Source organism: Malus domestica, chromosome 06, assembly GCF_042453785.1.
Source record: "Malus domestica chromosome 06, GDT2T_hap1".
Lineage (NCBI taxonomy): Eukaryota > Viridiplantae > Streptophyta > Magnoliopsida > Rosales > Rosaceae > Malus > Malus domestica.
In genome coordinates, this window is record NC_091666.1 from 15,282,924 (window position 1) to 15,302,804 (window position 19,881).

Here is a 19,881-nt window from a genome sequence, read left to right on the forward strand (position 1 = left end):
ACGGCATTCCTTCGGATTGTCCACGGCATTGTTGGGGTCAAGCTATCTAGTCATGTAGGCATATGAATGCACAACAAGGGATCTCTAACCTTCCATGGTGGAAGGAGAATACTCTAAGATATGATTCTAAAGTCTTTGGCCAAAGCAAATGAATATGACTTAGGAAGTTTTTTCCAAATCATATTCAAGGGAATCATATAGGAAAGTATCACATTGGATAGTAGACATGAAACAAACTATCACTTAAACAATGTGATTAAGAGTATTGTATTAGAGAATGACCGTATTGCATTGTAGTTGTAACTGGATAGGTTCTCCAACCAATTCTACTTAGCTTGGGTAACCATGATATGCTGCTAGGTGTCACTCATGGTTTGTGGAAGCCCTGAAGATTAGCAAACACTAATCTTAAGGGAGAATTGAAATGTGGTTTCAATTCACAATCGATCGTTAAGAGTAACATCGCCCACTGCCTCGCTAATTGGAACCTAATGGATCGCACACCACATAAGGATGTTAGTGAAGAAATTATATGAAATGGATAAGCAATTAAATGGTTTAATTGAAGAATGGTCAAAGTGTCACAGCCCGTCCCGGAGGTACTTTTGACGAGAATGTGAAATGACAGAATTGCCCTTATTGGACATTAAGGTACGTAGGTACGTAACGTTATTTTGAAAATAGCATTGGTTGGATGGGATTTTATTGGAAATTGATTTTTGGTATAATTGGTTAGGATGAAATGGAGGGTGTGGATTAATTTGGACCACACATGACCTTCCTCTCTCCCTCTCCTTTCCCCGTGCTTTCCCTGTCTCTGTCTCTCCCTCACGAACTCACACCCTCACACACCCATATCGTACGGACCACCACCAAAACCCTTCAAAACTTGACGGATCGGGGCAAATAAGGTATGTATCTTCATCGTTTTGACGTCCTGAGTTCATTGGTACTAGTTTTAGGAAGTGAAACCTTCGATTTCACGTAGATCCCGAACCTCCATTTTTGAGGTACTGTTCATGCGAACGTAAAATGTTGTGTTTCAGGAGATTTCAAGCTTGTGGTGAGCTTTAGGAGGTCCTAAGGAAGCTCGGGGACGTTCGTTGGAGAATTTTGGACGCCGGGATCGTAGGTTTCAAGTTTGGCCGAACCCTTGGTTTTTGCAAGGTGAGATTTCGTAGTTTTTAGGCCCTAAAACTAGTCCAACGTGATAGTGCACTCTTAGGGCTTCAATTTGGTATAAAATACGAAGAAAATGGGTGAAAAACGAAGGAGAACAGTGAGTTTGAAAATCGGCCGGAGTTCGGCCGGAGTCCGGCCACCGGAGAACCAGTCCGGCGAGGCCCTGCGAGGAAGATGACACGTGCACTGCACGTGCTGCGCGTGGCCAGCGCGTAGACCCGTGCCACGTGTGGCGCGTGGGGGCGCGTGGGGCTTCCAAAAATTTTTCTAAAAATATCCCGACGCTCGTGACGTCGAGTAGGTCGATGTGGTATATTCATATACCAAAATTGAGCATCGTATGAGAAGTTATTTCGAATTATTGGTGATGTGTTTAAAATTAACGTTTTTATAGTTGTTTCACATATAGGTGAGACGTATCACGAGGACGACCGCATCCAGGGACGCCACGGGGGTTACGACCCGTCGACTTATCAGTGAGTGGGCAGTTTTGTTTTCGTATTACCTATATACTATTGTTTTTCCCAGAAAAATGCTTTTATGAGAAATTATGTTTTGAAAATGCCATGCATAGAATTATTTGGAAAATGTGAATTTCATATGAGTTATATGATTGATATATGATGCATACATGTTGCATGGTGCTGTGGAGGCACAGGTAAGTCAGGTGAGTTCATTTATTCATTGAATTGTTGTTGAGATGTTTTGAGCTCATAACCTGCACCCTAGGTGTTAGTGCTTATTTTATTCACCACACCGCACGCTCGCCTTGGATCTAAGTAGGTGGATGTCGTACAGACCATGTGAGGGTTCCGACATGCCAGTCGTACAGACCATTAGAGGGGTTCCGACTGGTGGGTGACCTTAGATATGCGCGCTGATGATATGATGAGAGAAGCACTAGAGCGTATTTTTACACCTATCATCGTATAGACTACCTTACGTAGTTCCGAGTGATGTGCAGAGTAGGGCCGTACAGGTCACTGTGGTGACTCCGGCTTAGTGGGATTTTGAGCTATTGAATTAATCGTATAGGACCAACTGCAGGGTCTCCGATTGATTCCTTATTTCACCTGATTTATATTTTGATTTATGGCATGGCATGTTTTCTTGAAAATGTTAAAGATTTGAGATTTAAATGTTGAGATTTTATATGGTTATATATTTCTGGGAAAGTATACAGGTTTTTACGGCGAGGGGATATAACTGTTTTAATGAAATGTTTTGCAAAACTAATTTGTTTTACTGACCCACTCATTTTGTTTTGCGCCCCTCCAGGTTCTAGTTTAGCGGTGGTTGGCTCACGAGGTCCTTTCCGGCTTTCTGACAGATTTGCGACATGTAGGACTCACCTGAGGGTGATGTATTCTTATTTTAGTCCTACTTGACTGCAGTTAACCTATGCTCTGAACTTATGTGTTTACTTGTAACTCGTCCGGTTATGTCCGTATGTGGTTATGTTGAGTTTGGTTTGAATTTCTGTTGATTTATGTTGTTGTTGTTACGCTTCCGTGTCGTGCTTATGGTTACGTCACGCCCACGTGACGGCCAGCACACCTGGATCCTCCGGATCAGGGTGTGTCAGTTTGGTATCAGAGCTTGGGTTGCAGTCCTGTAAATTGTTAATGTCTTAACGATCTTTTGATGTTTTCTGTCAGAATCATGCCGCCTCGTAGAGAGCGTAGGGAGTCCCGCCGTACTTCTGAACCTAATTTCCCGGATATTACTCAGTTAGGGGAAGCGATGGCCCAGGCTTTACAGAATGTGATTCGTCATCCCCCTCCTCCGAGGACACCTCTGGAGACCATGTACAACTTGAAGTTAGATCGGTTTATGGGTAATGAAAGTCATGAGGGGGCAGAGAAATGGCTAGATCATATTGAGAAAACCTTCCAGGTGATGCAGAGTCAGGGGAATCTCCCTGCTAATAGGTGGGTGGAGACCACCACTTGGTTTTTGGGTCGTGAACCAGCAGCATGGTGGATAAATCAGGCTAGGTACATGTCACCTGAGACGGCAGCCGACTGGAAAGTATTCAAAGAGCATTTTATGAAGAGATTCGTTCCTCCTGAGTATATTGACCGTAAGAAGCAGGAATTCACCAGGTTGAAACAGAGAAATATGTCGGCACATGAATATTATAGAAAGTTTACTGATTTGTCTCGTTATGACACTGATACAGCTGGTAATCAGGGAGAGATGCTTCGACGTTTCAAGTTGGGATCTAAGAAGAAGTGGCGTACCTTTGCCAATGCACTTCCCTGCGCTGATTATCATGAGTATTTCGAGATTCTGGTTAGGATGGAGGACTCTGATAATCTTCCTGACAGTGAGGATGACGAGGACAAGAATGAGGGTCAGAAGAAGAATGACAAAGGTAAGGGTATTTCTATTCCGGGACCTCGACAGACACAGAGTTTTAAGAAGAGTGGAGCGAGTTCGAGTTCTTCTAGTGGGGGATATAGTTTTACTGGCCCGAGGAGAGGTGGTGGAAGATTTTCTGGTGGGCCCAGATTTCAGGGTCAGAGGGATGCTGGTGGATCTGGCGCTCCATGGTGCCGCCGTTGTAACTCCCGTCACCATGGTGAGTGTAGGAGAGGTTCTGGTGCTTGTTTTACGTGTGGGCAGATGGGACATCGGGCTTCTCAGTGCCCCCAGGGTCAGCAGAGACCGCAGCAGACTAATATGCCACCTCCAGCACCAGTTCAGCAGAATTTTGGATCGGGTGGTTATGGCCAGCCGAGTCGTGGTGGTGCTTACCACTATCAGGGGGATGCTGCTCCGTATGCTCTCGGACCTTATCAGTATTCCCAGGAGCCTCACTCTCAGGCTGGGTATTCTCAGGATTTTGGAGGTTATTCATCTTATTCCTCTATGCCAACTGGTGGATCGCAGTGGCATCAGGGAGGTCAGCCCCGTCAGGGGGAAATTGCTACTGGTGGTGCAGGATCATCCAGGCAGCCTAGTCAGCCAGGCCAGGGACGTAATCCTCAGGGACGAGGTAATCAGGGCAATAGAGGCCGAGGTGGACGTCAGCAAGCTCAGGGGCGAGTTAATCATATTTCTCTGCATGAGGCTCAGAACCATCCAGACTTGATAATGGGTACGTTAAATGTTCTTGGTCATTTTGCTAAGGTTTTGATTGATTGTGGTGCTACGCACTCTGTGATTTCTCATACGTTTGCTCAAATAACCCAACCTCACCCTTCACCTCTAGGATTTGATTTAGAGTTTGCCATGCCTAGAGGAGATAAATGTTATGTGGATAGTGTGTATCTGGGGTGTCCAGTGATGGTTGAGGGCGTGATTATGTCCGCTGATCTTATTCCGTTAGATATTGTGGATTTTGATGTAATTTTAGGGGCCGATTGGTTACACCATAATCGTGCCCATATTGATTGTTATGGTAAATCAGTTACTTTTTATCGTCCTGGATTACCCGAGGTTACTTTTGTGGGCGAGAGAAGTGGGGTGAGACATGGAGTTATTTCTGCCATGAGGGCGAGGAAATTATTATCGAAGGGTTGTCAGGGATATTTGGCACATGTGGTATTAAATGATGTTGCTCCTACTAGTATAGAAGAAGTTGGTGTGGTCAGACATTATCCGGATGTTTTCCCTGATGATTTGCCGGGATTGCCGCCAGACAGAGAGGTGGAATTCTCTATTGATTTGCTTCCAGGTACGGACCCTATATCTCTGACTCCTTATAGAATGGCTCCTGCTGAGTTGAGAGAATTAAAAATCCAGTTGCAAGAATTACTTGATAAAGGTTTTATTCAACCTAGTTCTTCACCTTGGGGTGCCCCAGTATTATTTGTGAAGAAGAAGGATGGAACTCTTCGATTGTGTATTGATTATAGACAATTGAACCGGGTAACGATTAAAAACCGTTATCCATTGCCTCGCATTGATGATTTGTTTGATCAGCTGAAAGGTGCGTGTGTATTTTCTAAGATTGATTTGAGATCTGGGTATTATCAATTGAAGATTAAGGAAGATGATGTACCCAAGACGGCTTTCCGGACTCGGTACGGGCATTATGAATTTTTGGTTATGCCATTTGGGTTGACTAATGCACCTGCAGCTTTTATGAGATTAATGAATGAGGTATTCCAGAAATATCTTGATAAATTCGTTATTGTTTTTATTGACGATATTCTGGTATACTCTAAGTCCCAAGCAGATCATATCCGACACCTTAATTTGGTGTTAAGGAAATTAAGGGAGCATCAGTTGTATGCCAAGTTCAGTAAATGTCAGTTTTGGTTGACTGAAGTGGCATTTTTGGGGCATGTTGTATCAGCTCAAGGCATTCAAGTTGATCCTCAAAAGATTGCAGCAGTGGAGAATTGGGAGCAACCTCGAACCGTCACGGAGGTACGAAGTTTTCTTGGCTTAGCAGGTTATTATCGACGGTTCGTTCAGGATTTCTCTATGATTGCTTTACCGTTGACAAAGTTGACCAGGAAGGATGTTAAATTTGAGTGGGATGAGAATTGTGAGCGGAGTTTTCAGCAATTAAAGTATTGCCTCACTCATGCACCGGTGTTGGTACTTCCTGATGATAGCGGTAATTTCGAGATCTATAGTGATGCTTCACTAAATGGTTTGGGATGTGTTTTGATGCAGCATAATAAGGTGATTGCCTATGCTTCTAGGCAGTTGAAAAATCATGAAATGAATTATCCTACTCACGATCTTGAATTGGCAGCAATTGTTTTTGCTTTGAAAATTTGGAGACATTATTTGTATGGTGAGAAGTGTAAGATCTTCACTGATCATAAGAGTCTTCAGTACTTATTCACCCAGCATGATCTTAATCTTCGTCAGCGAAGGTGAATGGAATTGCTAAGTGATTATGATTGTTCTATTGAATACCATCCAGGTCGTGCTAATGTAGTAGCGGATGCACTGAGTAGGAAACCACAAGGTAGACTTAATGCCCTATATGCTAGTCGTGTTCCTCTTCTTGCTGAACTGAGGGCAACTGGAGTAAGATTGGAGTGGGAGAATCAAGGTGGAGCATTTCTTGCTAGTTTTCAAGTCAGGCCAATTTTGGTGGAGCGTATACTTGCATCTCAAATGGTGGATGAAGAAATTCAGGAGTTGGTTCAGTTAAGAAGTGAAGGGAAAAAGAAAGACCTCAGAATTCGGGAATCAGATGGTATGCTCATGCAAGAAGACAGAATGTATGTTCCGAATAATGAGGAATTGAAAAAGGAAATTCTGGACGAAGCACATTGTTCAGCTTATGCGATGCATCCGGGAGGAACAAAAATGTACCATACCATTCGACCATTTTATTATTGGCCGGGTATGAAAAGAGAAATTGCAGAATATGTGAGTAGGTGTATTATTTGCCAACAAGTGAAAGCAGAAAGGAAGAAGCCCTTTGGGCGAATGCAACCACTTCCCGTTCCCCAGTGGAAATGGGAAAATATAACAATGGATTTCGTGTATAAACTTCCTCGTACGCGAAATGGATTTGATGGTATTTGGGTGATTGTGGATCGACTCACCAAGTCGGCGCATTTTATTCTGGTGAGGGAGAAATACCCTCTAAATAAATTGGCTAAGTTGTTTATCTCGAAGATTGTAAAGTATCATGGAGTCCCAGTAAATATTATCTCTGATCGAGACCCGAGGTTTACTTCTAAATTTTGGGTGGCTTTTCAGGAAGCTCTGGGTACTCAATTATTGTATAGCACAGCTTATCATCCTCAAACTGATGGGCAATCAGAGAGGACCATTCAGACGTTGGAGGATATGTTGAGATCTTCAGTACTGCAATTTGGTGATTCTTGGCATGATCGTCTGGACTTAATGGAGTTTGCTTATAATAATAGTTTTCACTCGAGCATTGGTATGTCCCCATTCGAGGCACTTTATGGTAGGGCGTGTCGAACGCCATTATGTTGGTCTGAGGTTGGCGAACGGATATTAGAAGGCCCTGAGATCGTAGATGAGACGACTCAAAATGTTCAGGTAATTAAGTCAAACCTGAAAGCAGCCCAGGATCGACAGAAGAGTTTAGCGGATCGGCATACTACTGATCGAGTGTATGATGTGGGTGATTGGGTATTCTTGAAATTGTCGCCTTGGAGAGGTGTGGTACGATTTGGGAAAAGAGGAAAGCTAAGTCCGAGATATATTGGACCTTATGTGATCATTGAAAGAGTTGGTGAAGTTGCCTACCGGTTGGAACTGCCTCCGGAGTTATCTAAGGTCCATAATGTGTTCCATGTCTCTATGCTTCGGCATTATGTTTCTGATCCTTCTCATGTGATTCCTCCTCAACCGTTAGAGATTAATCCGGATTTGACTTATGATGAGGAACCGGTCACTATATTGGATTGGAAGGATAAAGTTCTAAGGAACAAGACGGTGAGTTTAGTCAAGGTGTTGTGGAGGAACCATTCTGCTGAGGAAGCTACTTGGGAGACGGAAGACCGGATGAGAGAGGTGTACCCAAGGTTATTTTACGAGTATTAATTGATTTATTTGGTTATGGGAATTTCGGGGACGAAATTCTATAAGGAGGGGAGATTGTCACAGCCCGTCCCGGAGGTACTTTTGACGGGAATGTGAAATGACAGAATTGCCCTTATTGGACATTAAGGTACGTAGGTACGTAACGTTATTTTGAAAATAGCATTGGTTGGATGGGATTTTATTGGAAATTGATTTTTGGTATAATTGGTTAGGATGAAATGAAGGGTGTGGATTAATTTGGACCACACATGACCTTCCTCTCTCCCTCTCCTTTCCCCGTGCTTTCCCTGTCTCTGTCTCTCCCTCACGAACTCACACCCTCACACACCCATATCGTACGGACCACCACCAAAACCCTTCAAAACTTGACGGATCGGGGCAAATAAGGTATGTATCTTCATCGTTTTGACGTCCTGAGTTCATTGGTACTAGTTTTAGGAAGTGAAACCTTCGATTTCACGTAGATCCCGAACCTCCATTTTTGAGGTACTGTTCATGCGAACGTAAAATGTTGTGTTTCAGGAGATTTCAAGCTTGTGGTGAGCTTTAGGAGGTCCTAAGGAAGCTCGGGGACGTTCGTTGGAGAATTTTGGACGCCGGGATCGTAGGTTTCAAGTTTGGCCGAACCCTTGGTTTTTGCAAGGTGAGATTTCGTAGTTTTTAGGCCCTAAAACTAGTCCAACGTGATAGTGCACTCTTAGGGCTTCAATTTGGTATAAAATACGAAGAAAATGGGTGAAAAACGAAGGAGAACAGTGAGTTTGAAAATCGGCCGGAGTTCGGCCGGAGTCCGGCCACCGGAGAACCAGTCCGGCGAGGCCCTGCGAGGAAGATGACACGTGCACTGCACGTGCTGCGCGTGGCCAGCGCGTAGACCCGTGCCACGTGTGGCGCGTGGGGGCGCGTGGGGCTTCCAAAAATTTTTCTAAAAATATCCCGACGCTCGTGACGTCGAGTAGGTCGATGTGGTATATTCATATACCAAAATTGAGCATCGTATGAGAAGTTATTTCGAATTATTGGTGATGTGTTTAAAATTAACGTTTTTATAGTTGTTTCGCATATAGGTGAGACGTATCACGAGGACGACCGCATCCAGGGACGCCACGGGGGTTACGACCCGTCGACTTATCAGTGAGTGGGCAGTTTTGTTTTCGTATTACCTATATACTATTGTTTTTCCCAGAAAAATGCTTTTATGAGAAATTATGTTTTGAAAATGCCATGCATAGAATTATTTGGAAAATGTGAATTTCATATGAGTTATATGATTGATATATGATGCATACATGTTGCATGGTGCTGTGGAGGCACAGGTAAGTCAGGTGAGTTCATTTATTCATTGAATTGTTGTTGAGATGTTTTGAGCTCATAACCTGCACCCTAGGTGTTAGTGCTTATTTTATTCACCACACCGCACGCTCGCCTTGGATCCAAGTAGGTGGATGTCGTACAGACCATGTGAGGGTTCCGACATGCCAGTCGTACAGACCATTAGAGGGGTTCCGACTGGTGGGTGACCTTAGATATGCGCGCTGATGATATGATGAGAGAAGCACTAGAGCGTATTTTTACACCTATCATCGTATAGACTACCTTACGTAGTTCCGAGTGATGTGCAGAGTAGGGTCGTACAGGTCACTGTGGTGACTCCGGCTTAGTGGGATTTTGAGCTATTGAATTAATCGTATAGGACCAACTGCAGGGTCTCCGATTGATTCCTTATTTCACCTGATTTATATTTTGATTTATGGCATGGCATGTTTTCTTGAAAATGTTAAAGATTTGAGATTTAAATGTTGAGATTTTATATGGTTATATATTTCTGGGAAAGTATACAGGTTTTTACGGCGAGGGGATATAACTGTTTTAATGAAATGTTTTGCAAAACTAATTTGTTTTACTGACCCACTCATTTTGTTTTGCGCCCCTCCAGGTTCTAGTTTAGCGGTGGTTGGCTCACGAGGTCCTTTCCGGCTTTCTGACAGATTTGGGACATGTAGGACTCACCTGAGGGTGATGTATTCTTATTTTAGTCCTACTTGACTGCAGTTAACCTATGCTCTGAACTTATGTGTTTACTTGTAACTCGTCCGGTTATGTCCGTATGTGGTTATGTTGAGTTTGGTTTGAATTTCTGTTGATTTATGTTGTTGTTGTTACGCTTCCGTGTCGTGCTTATGGTTACGTCACGCCCACGTGACGGCCAGCACACCTGGATCCTCCGGATCAGGGTGTGTCACAAAGTTAATTAATTAGTTAATTAATTATACGAAAGGTTCGTATTGGGCTTTTAAGTTAGTTTGGGCTTCGGGGTCCAAAATTGTTTTGGTCCACTAGGCCCATTATGTTTAAGTTGTATGACAACTAAAACAAATATGGGTATTTAGCCCAATAACAAAAGGAGGCCGGCCATGTCAAGGGTAGTGGGAATTTATGCTTAATTGTAAGTTTGCCACTAACCTAAGAGATGAAGTATAAAGTCATCTTTATAGCTTTGTTTCTCATTAGGGTTTTCTAATAGAAATTGGGTGAAACATTTTCTCTCATTTTCTACATAGAGGCCGGCCACTTAGAGGATTTTTACTAGCATCTAAAATCTCTCTAAGTCATCCAATTCATCTTCACAAGATACAACCTTGGTGAAGAAACTTAGAGACATCAAGCTTTTGATGTTTTGGAGAACAAATCATTTTTCCTCAAATCATCAAAGGAGCACTAAAGGGAGGAAAACACAAGGAGGATTCAAAGAGCTTGGAGGTGACTTGAAGGCCCTCCACTTGGGTGAATCCCTTGTGTAATCAAGGATGAGCTTCAAGGGTAAAGAATCACTTAATCTTTACTTCTCTTTAATGTTGTTAAAGAGTTTTATTTTGGTTCACCATATACTAAGCTTTGAAAGTCATGGGTTTTATGAATTGTTTTTGGATGCATGCCTACTTTAAAGTGTTAATAGCTTGCATGTGTATTCAAATGTTCATACTTGTTCTTAGCTAGGACAAATTTTTTCCTTCAATTGGTATCAGAGCCTAGGCCTAGTGTATGGTGAATCCTTTTGGGTTTTGTGATGTTCATGATTTGTGATTTAAATGTTGTAAATGTTACAAGCTTTGTTCTTGCTTTTGAATATGTAAATTTTGCTAGAAAATTTAGCATCTCAAATGTTGTAGATGTATTTCATTCAAGCATGAATATTGGAACTAAAATTTGGTGCCATGAGTTTTGGGAAATTCGGCCAAATCCTTAGGGTGACTTTTTGGGTTCATGTTTGTCTTGTTAAAATGGTTTTAAGGTGACTTTTGGAACCCCTAAGTACCCTAGGATATTAGCCCTCTTTTGAGAGGTGAAAAATTGAGTTTTGGTGAATGAAAACATCCATGGAGCTATTATGAGTTTTCATGGTGTTCTTCAAATGTTCTTGAAGTTCTTGCCAAGAACAAAAAGGTTTGAAGTTTTGATTCTAATTTTTTATGTTTTTCATAAAGTTTTGGTATATAATTGATTTATTATTTGATGGGTGATGTTATTGGTGAGATGTGATGAATTGGATTTAATGTTTGTCAAAACTCATAAATGTTTTACAAAACATTTTCTTACAAACCATCAATTTCACATCACCCACCAAAATCAACTTGCATATTGCACATGCATGCACTAAAACCCTTTCACACTTGTTCACACACCTCTAAAACCGGCCACCCCCTAGTGGGGGTACTTTTGGGGTCTTTTATACAATTACATAAAGTTTTGATACTTTTATGTATTTGCACTTTGGCCCAAAAGTTTACGTTTTTACGTTAAGGCCCTAAAACGCTAAAGGACAAATTGTTTTGATCCTTTAATGATGTTTTTACATTAATGAAATTTTGGGTTCTAGTTGAAATTACATGAAGTTGTGGACTTTCATGTTTTTTTTCAAAGTGACCCCAAAAGTTTTTGTATTTGCATTATGGCCCAAATGTTGTGGTCATAGTTTCCTTTTGGCCCAAATAAAATGAGAACAAAAATTGTTTTGTCTCTTTAATGAGAATTGGATTTTCATTCTATTTAGTTCCATTTAAATCAATTCTATGGATCCAAAAACCAATTGTTTAAAGTTGTTTTCTTAGTTAATATGATTGATTAAGAAAAGGGTGATTATGAACCAAAGGCCACGATAATTGAGCTATGTGATTGGCCGATATACATTATGAATGTTTGGGTTTTAGTAGAGTAGATTTGAATGTAATTTGATTAATTCAATTTGTTGTAAATGGACATAAGTCCATCATTTGATTTGTGTTGTAAAAGGGCATAAGCCCTTATTATTATTTCATGTATTCCTTTTTGTTTATATGTATACAAAATGCAATAGTTGGGTCCAACGCCCAATAGGAAATAACGGTTTAATTGGATTAAACGCGTAACTAAAATCAACAACTATCTACCTTAAACCCAAGGTCCAACACAAGGCGCGTGTTGGATCAAATCAATCGGTTCATAATCATCCTAAAACCTAATATGACTATATAGTCCATATGAGGATGCTATGCATTCGTTAGTAGTTCCATATAGTCTCGCTTGTTTCAACGAAACAGTGGGAGTATTATATGCTACTAAATCATATTAACTTGGACCAATAGTTGTGATAGGCCCAAGTTCTTTTAATGTGATTAAAATGTTTTGATGTAGCCCAAAACAACTCCCTCAAAATGAAGATTTAAGTTGATAAGCGAGAGATGTTTAGAATATCTCTTCGTAGGCCTTCCACCGTGGTGGGCTCCAAGCGTTTGTGACTCATACACCGGCTTCACCCTATCATGGGGGAGTACAAAGTATGTGCTTACATCCAGGAGGAGTCCATAAACATATGATGAGGTGAGTGTAGGCAACGAGGGTAGCCGACATCGTATCATCGTGAGGCTATTCTTGAACCCCTTCACACACTAAGCATAGTGGGAATAACTTAAACTAAGTGCAATGGTGCCAACATCGTATCATCGTGAGGCAACATTCTCTAGAGGCCAAACGGATGGGTAATTACAAAAGTTGTAAATGAATAATGCGTTATTCTCTCATCATTATTTTTGCTAGCCAAACATCGTATCATCGTGAGGTGGGCTTGGTAATGGTGAGTCTCCCATAACCCGCTAAGAGTTCAATATAACTCTCGAATTCTATTGAGGGATGTGGAATTTGCCAAAAATAGTGGGTGGTACTATTTGATTCAAAGACTCAATCAAATAGTTTTAAACAAACAATCTAATACGATTTCTGTTATGTTATGTAGTGAACGACATGCCTAAAATTATACCCACCATTATACTTGACAAAAATGGCCTTAAGGGCCAACGTTTCCTTGCTTGGTATCGCCATATTGAGAATGTCTCAAAGGTGAAAGACATATTGTATGTGCTTAAGCAAACCCCTCCTCATGTACCTCCTACGAAACTAGCTTCAAAGGAGGAGTGTCAAAATTATGTTAGACACTATGAGGATGACTTACAAGCCAAATGCTTAATCCTTACTTCACTTAGTGAGGAGCTTATGAAGCTACATAAGCACATGGACACTTCTTGTGCCATGGTTGAGAGTTTGCATAAGATGCATGACATTGAGACTAGTAATGTACGATTCTCATATGTTTGTAGTCTAATGAATGCCAAGATGGCAAAGGGGGCATCGGTTCATAAACATGGACAAAAGGTGGAAAAGATATTTAGAGATCTTAAAAGTTTAGGAACTTCCATCGATGGGAAAATGGTCCAAGACTTTTTCCTTGCATCTCTCTCGGATGATTTCACTAAGTTTATTGTAAACTATAAAGTGAATAGATTCGATCATTCTTTGAAAGAGATGATTGACATGTGCTGTAGATTTGAAAAAGGTTTCAAAATGGACAGTGGGAGTGAGAATGCAAACATAAGGAAAAGGTTGCATAAGAAGAAGGCAAAGAAATCCAAAGGAACATGCTTTCATTGTGGAAAGGATGAACGTTGGAAGAAGAAATACAGGGTGCGCATTGCGAGCCTTATGACACGAACTTTTGAAGAGACTATTTCTGTCATAGAGAGTTCTTTTACAGTGAGCTCCAATTCCTGGATATTTGATTCAGGCGCTAGTCAACATATCTGTAATACGATGCAGGGACTAGTGGGGAGCAAGTCACTGAGCAATGGGGAGATGATTGTGCGAGTTGGGAACGGCACTAAAATCTCGGCAAAAGCAATAGGCACCTACATGCTTAACCTACCCTCTGGGGAAGTCCTGGAACTTAAAAATTGTTTATATTTTCCTTCATGTATAAAGAATTTGATTTCCATCTCTAAGCTTTTACGAGATGGACACTCAGTATTGTTTGACAAAATGAGTTGCACTTTATACTTGAACGGTCGTATTATCTCTCATGGTAATATGATAGAGGGACTTTTTCACCTAGAGACGAATAGTGGGTTGCACTGTATTGAAAGCGGGAATACCTCAAAACCCAAAAGGGCTAGAGAAGTTGTTAACCAAGAAAAGACGTGGCATCTTAAACTTGGACATGTGAACCTTGATAAGATTCGCAAGATGTCGAAAGACGGATATATCCACCCATTGGGTAATGACCAGATGGGTACTTGTGAATGTTGCTTGAAAGGGAAAATGACCAAATCTCCATTTACTGGAAAAGGAGAGCGTGCCACTGAAATTCTAGGGTTAATCCACACTGACGTATGTGGGCCTATGTCTACTACGTCAAGAGGAGGCTTCTCCTACTATATCACATTCACCGACGATCACTCTCGGTTTGGCTATGTGTATCTTATGAAGTACAAGTCAGAATCCTTTGAAAGGTTCAAAGAATTCAAGAATGAAGTTGAGAAGCAAACTGGGAAACAGATAAAGATCCTAAGATCGGATCGAGGGGGTGAATATCTGAGTAATGAGTTCCTAGATTATCTCAAAGAGTGTGGAATAATATCACAGTGGACTCCTCCAGGAACTCCACAACTCAATGGAGTTTCTGAAAGGAGAAATTGAACCTTGATGAACATGGTTCATTCTATGATGAGTTCTGCTGATCTACCAGTAACATTCTGGGGATACGCTCTATATACAGCAGCTTACTTGCTCAATAGAGTACCTTCCAAATCAGTTTCACAAACGCCCTATGAGATATGGCATGGAAGAAAGCCAAGTCTTAAACACATTAAGATTTGGGGTTGTGAAGCATATGTTAAGAAGCTTGAAGCTACTAAGCTTGAAGCGAGATCAGTAAGATGCTATTTTGTGGGATATCCTAAAGAAACTATGGGATATGAGTTCTACCATCCTGACGACCAGAAAGTCTTTGTCGCCAGAACTGCTAAGTTTCTAGAGGACGAATTCGTTCTCAAAGGGACTATAAGCAAATAGATGGAAATTAATGAGATTAATAATGAACCACAAACAAACACTAGACATATTGACAACCCTGTTCCTGAACCCCTAGCTCCACGTAGATCTGAACGGGTTAGTAAGCCACCTAAGAGGTATGGCTTAGACAATGACTTTGATGAATTGTACCTTCTAGGTGACAATGAAACAAAGGAGGACCCTAGAGACTACAATGAAGCAATGTCCGACATTGATTCAAAGAGATGGCAAGAGGCCATGAAATCCGAGATGGATTCCATGTATCAAAATCAAGTCTGGACTCTTGTAGACCCACCAGAAGGTATTGTACCTGTTGGAAACAAATGGGTCTTCAAGAGGAAGATAGGCGTTGATGGGAACGTGGAGACTTATAAGGCTAGACTAGTAGCCAAGGGTTACAGGCAAAGAAAAGGGATTGACTATGAAGAAACCTTCTCTCCTGTAGCCATGATTAAGTCCATTCGGATTTTGCTTGCGATAGCTGCGTACCATGATTATGAGATCTGGCAAATGGACGTGAAGACGGCCTTTCTGAACGGCTACCTAGAGGAAGAGCTCTATATGACTCAACCCGAAGGTTTCGTGTCCAAGTCTGAAAAGACTAAGGTATGCAAGCTTCAAAGGTCCATTTATGGACTCAAGCAAGCCTCCAGGAGCTGGAACATTCGTTTCGACACTGAAATCAAAACGTTTGGTTTTACTCAAAACGAAGACGACAATTGTGTTTATCAAAAAGTCGTTGGGAATGCAGTTGTATTCCTAGTGTTATATGTAGATGACATATTACTATTCGGGAATGACACTGCAATACTTTCTTCTGTAAAAGTGTGGTTGTCCAAAACCTTCCACATGAAAGATTTAGGAGATGCATCTTATGTACTTGGGATAAAGCTCTATCGTGATAGATCCAGAAAATTAATTGGATTATCCCAATCTATGTACATTGATAAGGTGCTAAGTAGGTTCGAGATGGAACAATCTAAGAAAGGCTTTCTTCCTGTAAGACATGGAAATCACCTTTCTAAGTTCATGGAACCTAAGACTCCTGAAGAGATAGGGCATATGAGTAGGATTCCTTATGCTTCAGCCATAGGAAGTCTCATGTACGCCATGATATGCACAAGGCCTGATATCGCATATGCTGTGAGCATTACTAGTCGATATCAATCTAACCCAGGATTAGAACACTGGGCAGCTGTCAAGACGGTCCTTAAGTACTTAAGAAGAACTAAGGACATGTTCCTCGTATATGGAGAAGCATCAGAGTTGCGAGTGGAAGGCTATACAGACGCAGATTTCCAATCTGACGTCGATGATAGAAGTTCCAACTCCGGATATGTATTCACTCTGAATGGTGGGGCTGTCAGTTGGAAAAGCAAGAAGCAAAGTGTAATTGCTGATTCCACGATAGAGGCTGAATATGTCGCTACAGCTGAAGCCGGCAAAGAAGCGTTCTGGATGAAGAAGTTCATTACTGAACTTGGAGTGGTTCCAACCATTACATCACCAGTAACTTTGTACTGTGATAATAATGGGGCGATAGCTCAAGCCAAGGAACCCAGGGCACATCAAAAGAACAAGCATTTTGACAGACGCTTTAATATCATTAGAAGAAATGCTGCCGAGGGGAAAGTCAACATCCTCAAAGTTGCCTCAGCCGATAACGTAGCAGATCCACTGACAAAGCCAATGTCTCAAATCCAGCTTGATCGTCATATGGATAAGATGGGTATTAGATACATGGGAAGATGGCTTTGAGTGCAAGTGGGAGATTGTTGGAAGTATGCCCACAAAGCCACTCATTTGATGTAATAGCTTTTGGAATACTTATTGTATTAAACTCTTATATGTTTAATGAAGGGCAAAGCTTATTGTTAATCACTATTTATTGTATCATGTGTTTAAGCAATAAGGGAATCCAAGGAATGTATTTGATCTAAGAGACAAGTGATCTAAGTGAGTTAGATTATCGAGACCTTTCTCTTATGTTCATTCCTAAAACGTTCCTAGCCATAGGATTGCCAATTGGGCATTGACAATCCGCTAAGGTTAGTATGTGTTATGTTGACTCAAACGTGAGTATGAACTAGTCTCAAGTCATTTGGTGTTGGACACTGAGACAAACACATAGGTGCTCGAAAAGGTAATCGAGTACACTGAACGTCGATCAAAAGAGAGTTCGAACATACATGTCATGTATGAACTCTAAAGTTGCAATATGCAAAGTAGTCCTTTGACCTGAGGCATCATAGATGTCTAATGGTTAGGTCCTTGATCTTTGATCATGTCAACGGCATTCCTTCGGATTGTCCACGGCATTGTTGGGGTCAAGCTATCTAGTCATGTAGGCATATGAATGCACAACAAGGGATCTCTAACCTTCCATGGTGGAAGGAGAATACTCTAAGATATGATTCTAAAGTCTTTGGCCAAAGCAAATGAATATGACTTAGGAAGTTTTTTCCAAATCATAGTCAAGGGAATCATATAGGAAAGTATCACATTGGATAGTAGACATGAAACAAACTATCACTTAAACAATGTGATTAAGAGTATTGTATTAGAGAATGACCGTATTGCATTGTAGTTGTAACTGGATAGGTTCTCCAACCAATTCTACTTAGCTTGGGTAACCATGATATGCTGCTAGGTGTCACTCATGGTTTGTGGAAGCCCTGAAGATTAGCAAACACTAATCTTAAGGGAGAATTGAAATGTGGTTTCAATTCACAATCGATCGTTAAGAGTAACATCGCCCACTGCCTCGCTAATTGGAACCTAATGGATCGCACACCACATAAGGATGTTAGTGAAGAAATTATATGAAATGGATAAGCAATTAAATGGTGACAAGGTGGCAGACTACATTACAGTGGCAGACCTCAGTGTTCTCTCGCAAAAAAGGGATCAATGCCAACCGAATAGGTGGTGACAAGGTGGTGTCAATCTTCACCATGCGATTTTGATAATCTTTTGAGATAGAAACCTTCTCCAGCTCTTCAGCGGGTTGTGCTTGCTGGGTGAAAGAGTCATCTCGAGCATCGTCGGGTTGACTGTTGCCACCGTGAAGATCCAAGTTGGCTTCGTCCGGGCTAGTCTTTATGACTTGGTCATGTATAGAAAAGGTTTCCTTGGGCACAGGCAGGTGTTGTTGCTTGACGGAAGTGTTGTAACATGACTGTGCACTAAGTTGATCTCCTTTAATGTAACCATTGCCATAGGAGGTTGGACATTTCATCAACAAACTATGTGTGGATACCATGGCCTTGAGGTCATTGATGGTTGTGCGTCCAAAGTTGGGCAATCAACTACCAAGAAGTTAGTGGTAATGGTAGATGTGCAAGGGCCTGTACCAATGGTGAAAAGTAAATGTATGCTCCCTTTAGGTTGCACGATATCATCGGATAAGCTTATCAGAAGAGAAATCGAGCAATCGAGTAAGTGTTCAGCCACATTAAGTGCCCAGAAAGCTTCAGCAGACATGATATTGACCAAAGCCCCCGTGTCTACCAGGATTCGTCTTACTTCAAAGTTGGCTATGTGAGCCTCCACAATCAGTGGGTCGTGAGGGTAGATGATACCTCTTTCTTCCTCAGGGTAGAAACATATTGGATCCCAGTTAGTAGACCTGGCATTTTGAACCCGACCCGTTAACCCGATCCGACCCGACCCGTTAATATTAGTATTTGGGTGGATGCTTAACGGGTCGGGTCGTTAACGGGTGAACCCGTTAACAACCCGTTAAATAACGGGTTACTTTGGGTCAACCCGTTAGACCCGTTACAACCCGTTAGCACCCGTTATAAATTATATTGGAAATGCTCCCACGAGCCGCTTTGGGTCACTCTGGATTCTCCGCTCCCTCCACAGGTCAACCTCATCTGTGACAAAACACCATGAAACGGAACCTCAAGCCGCCTGCAATTGGCAGCGCCTAGCTGCAGCTTTCTCAAGTGCCTTCAATCTATTAGCTTCCATTCGCATTTTCTGTTCATCTGTCATCTAATTTTCAGTGGATTCCCTAGCTTCTTTGTTTTCGACTTGATTGGTTATTTCTTTCTGGAAACTATCTGCTGCAGATATACAAGCATTAGCAGCAACCATCTCACCATGGAACGTCTCATACGGTTCCTACAATTAGCAAAGCAAAGGACATCAAGCTCTAGTAATTAACAAATGGAGCTTTAATCCAAACACGAAGAAAACTTCAAATAAACTAGATTGAACAAAATTGCACATACTTGAGTAGCTTTCTCATAGATTTCATGAATCATCTCTTCCTGCATATCATCCACATCATGGACCAGTTCCTCCTGCGCCGCACAGGTCAACCCTCATCTCCATCCTCTTCGAAGACATCATCTGCAGCTCCACCGCCGTCTTCTCCCACTCCGCCATCCTCTGCTTCCAGGAGCTCTGCATCATGCTCCAGAGGATCCAGACCCTTCTCGAAGACTCCTCCAACGGCAGCCGGATGTGGCTCCTCCTCCAGACCGAGTCTCTAGCGAACAGCTTCCACGCAATTAGAGATTCGCGACGCTTCAAATTGCAGAGAGGAGCTCGAGAGCCTCCGGGAATAGTTCCAGAAGAAATCCAAGTCGCAGCTCCTTGTATTGGAATGTAAAAAAGAAAAAAAGAAAAAAGGGTTTACGGGTTTACGGGTTGAAACGGGTCACCCGTTAACTTAATGGGTTGGGTTCGGGTGATCCGTTAACTTAACGGGTTGGGTTCGGGTGACCCGTTAAATTAACGGGTCGGATGAAACCCGACCCAAATCCAATAAACCCGACCCGTTTACAGGTCTAGGTCTGAGGTGGCCTTAACAGC

At 41.8% G+C, this 19,881-nt stretch overlaps 1 protein-coding gene and 2 long non-coding RNA genes across 3 annotated transcripts; all 3 read left to right on the forward strand.

Annotated features, from left to right (window-relative positions):
* Positions 1 to 804: 804 nt before the first annotated feature.
* On the forward strand, positions 805 to 2,672 carry LOC114821973 (uncharacterized). Its single transcript, XR_011581768.1, has 4 exons — positions 805 to 911; positions 1,047 to 1,167; positions 1,592 to 1,658; positions 2,461 to 2,672. It is a non-coding gene; the product is annotated as an uncharacterized lncRNA (long non-coding RNA).
* Positions 2,673 to 2,844: 172 nt separating this feature from the next.
* Positions 2,845 to 7,677, forward strand: LOC139196824 (uncharacterized). The gene is made up of 7 exons (XM_070823169.1): positions 2,845 to 3,287; positions 3,365 to 3,367; positions 3,483 to 4,285; positions 4,400 to 5,346; positions 5,611 to 5,755; positions 6,071 to 6,871; positions 7,490 to 7,677. The coding sequence occupies exons 1-7, from the start codon at positions 2,845 to 2,847 to the stop codon at positions 7,675 to 7,677; spliced, it is 3,330 nt and encodes a 1,109-aa protein (XP_070679270.1).
* Positions 7,678 to 7,930: 253 nt separating this feature from the next.
* LOC114823942 (uncharacterized) lies at positions 7,931 to 9,825 on the forward strand. Its single transcript, XR_003772063.2, has 4 exons — positions 7,931 to 8,064; positions 8,200 to 8,320; positions 8,745 to 8,811; positions 9,614 to 9,825. It is a non-coding gene; the product is annotated as an uncharacterized lncRNA (long non-coding RNA).
* Positions 9,826 to 19,881: the final 10,056 nt, after the last annotated feature.

Coding starts and splice junctions, on each gene's coding strand:
- LOC139196824 (XM_070823169.1), top strand. CDS start 2,845: ATGCCGCCTCGTAGAGAGCGTAGGGAGTCCCGCCGTACTTCTGAACCT. Junction 4,286..4,399: donor CCATCCAGACTTGATAATGG/GTACGTTAAATG, acceptor CTTCACCTCTAG/GATTTGATTTAGAGTTTGCC. Junction 5,756..6,070: donor GGTACTTCCTGATGATAGCG/GTAATTTCGAGA, acceptor AATACCATCCAG/GTCGTGCTAATGTAGTAGCG.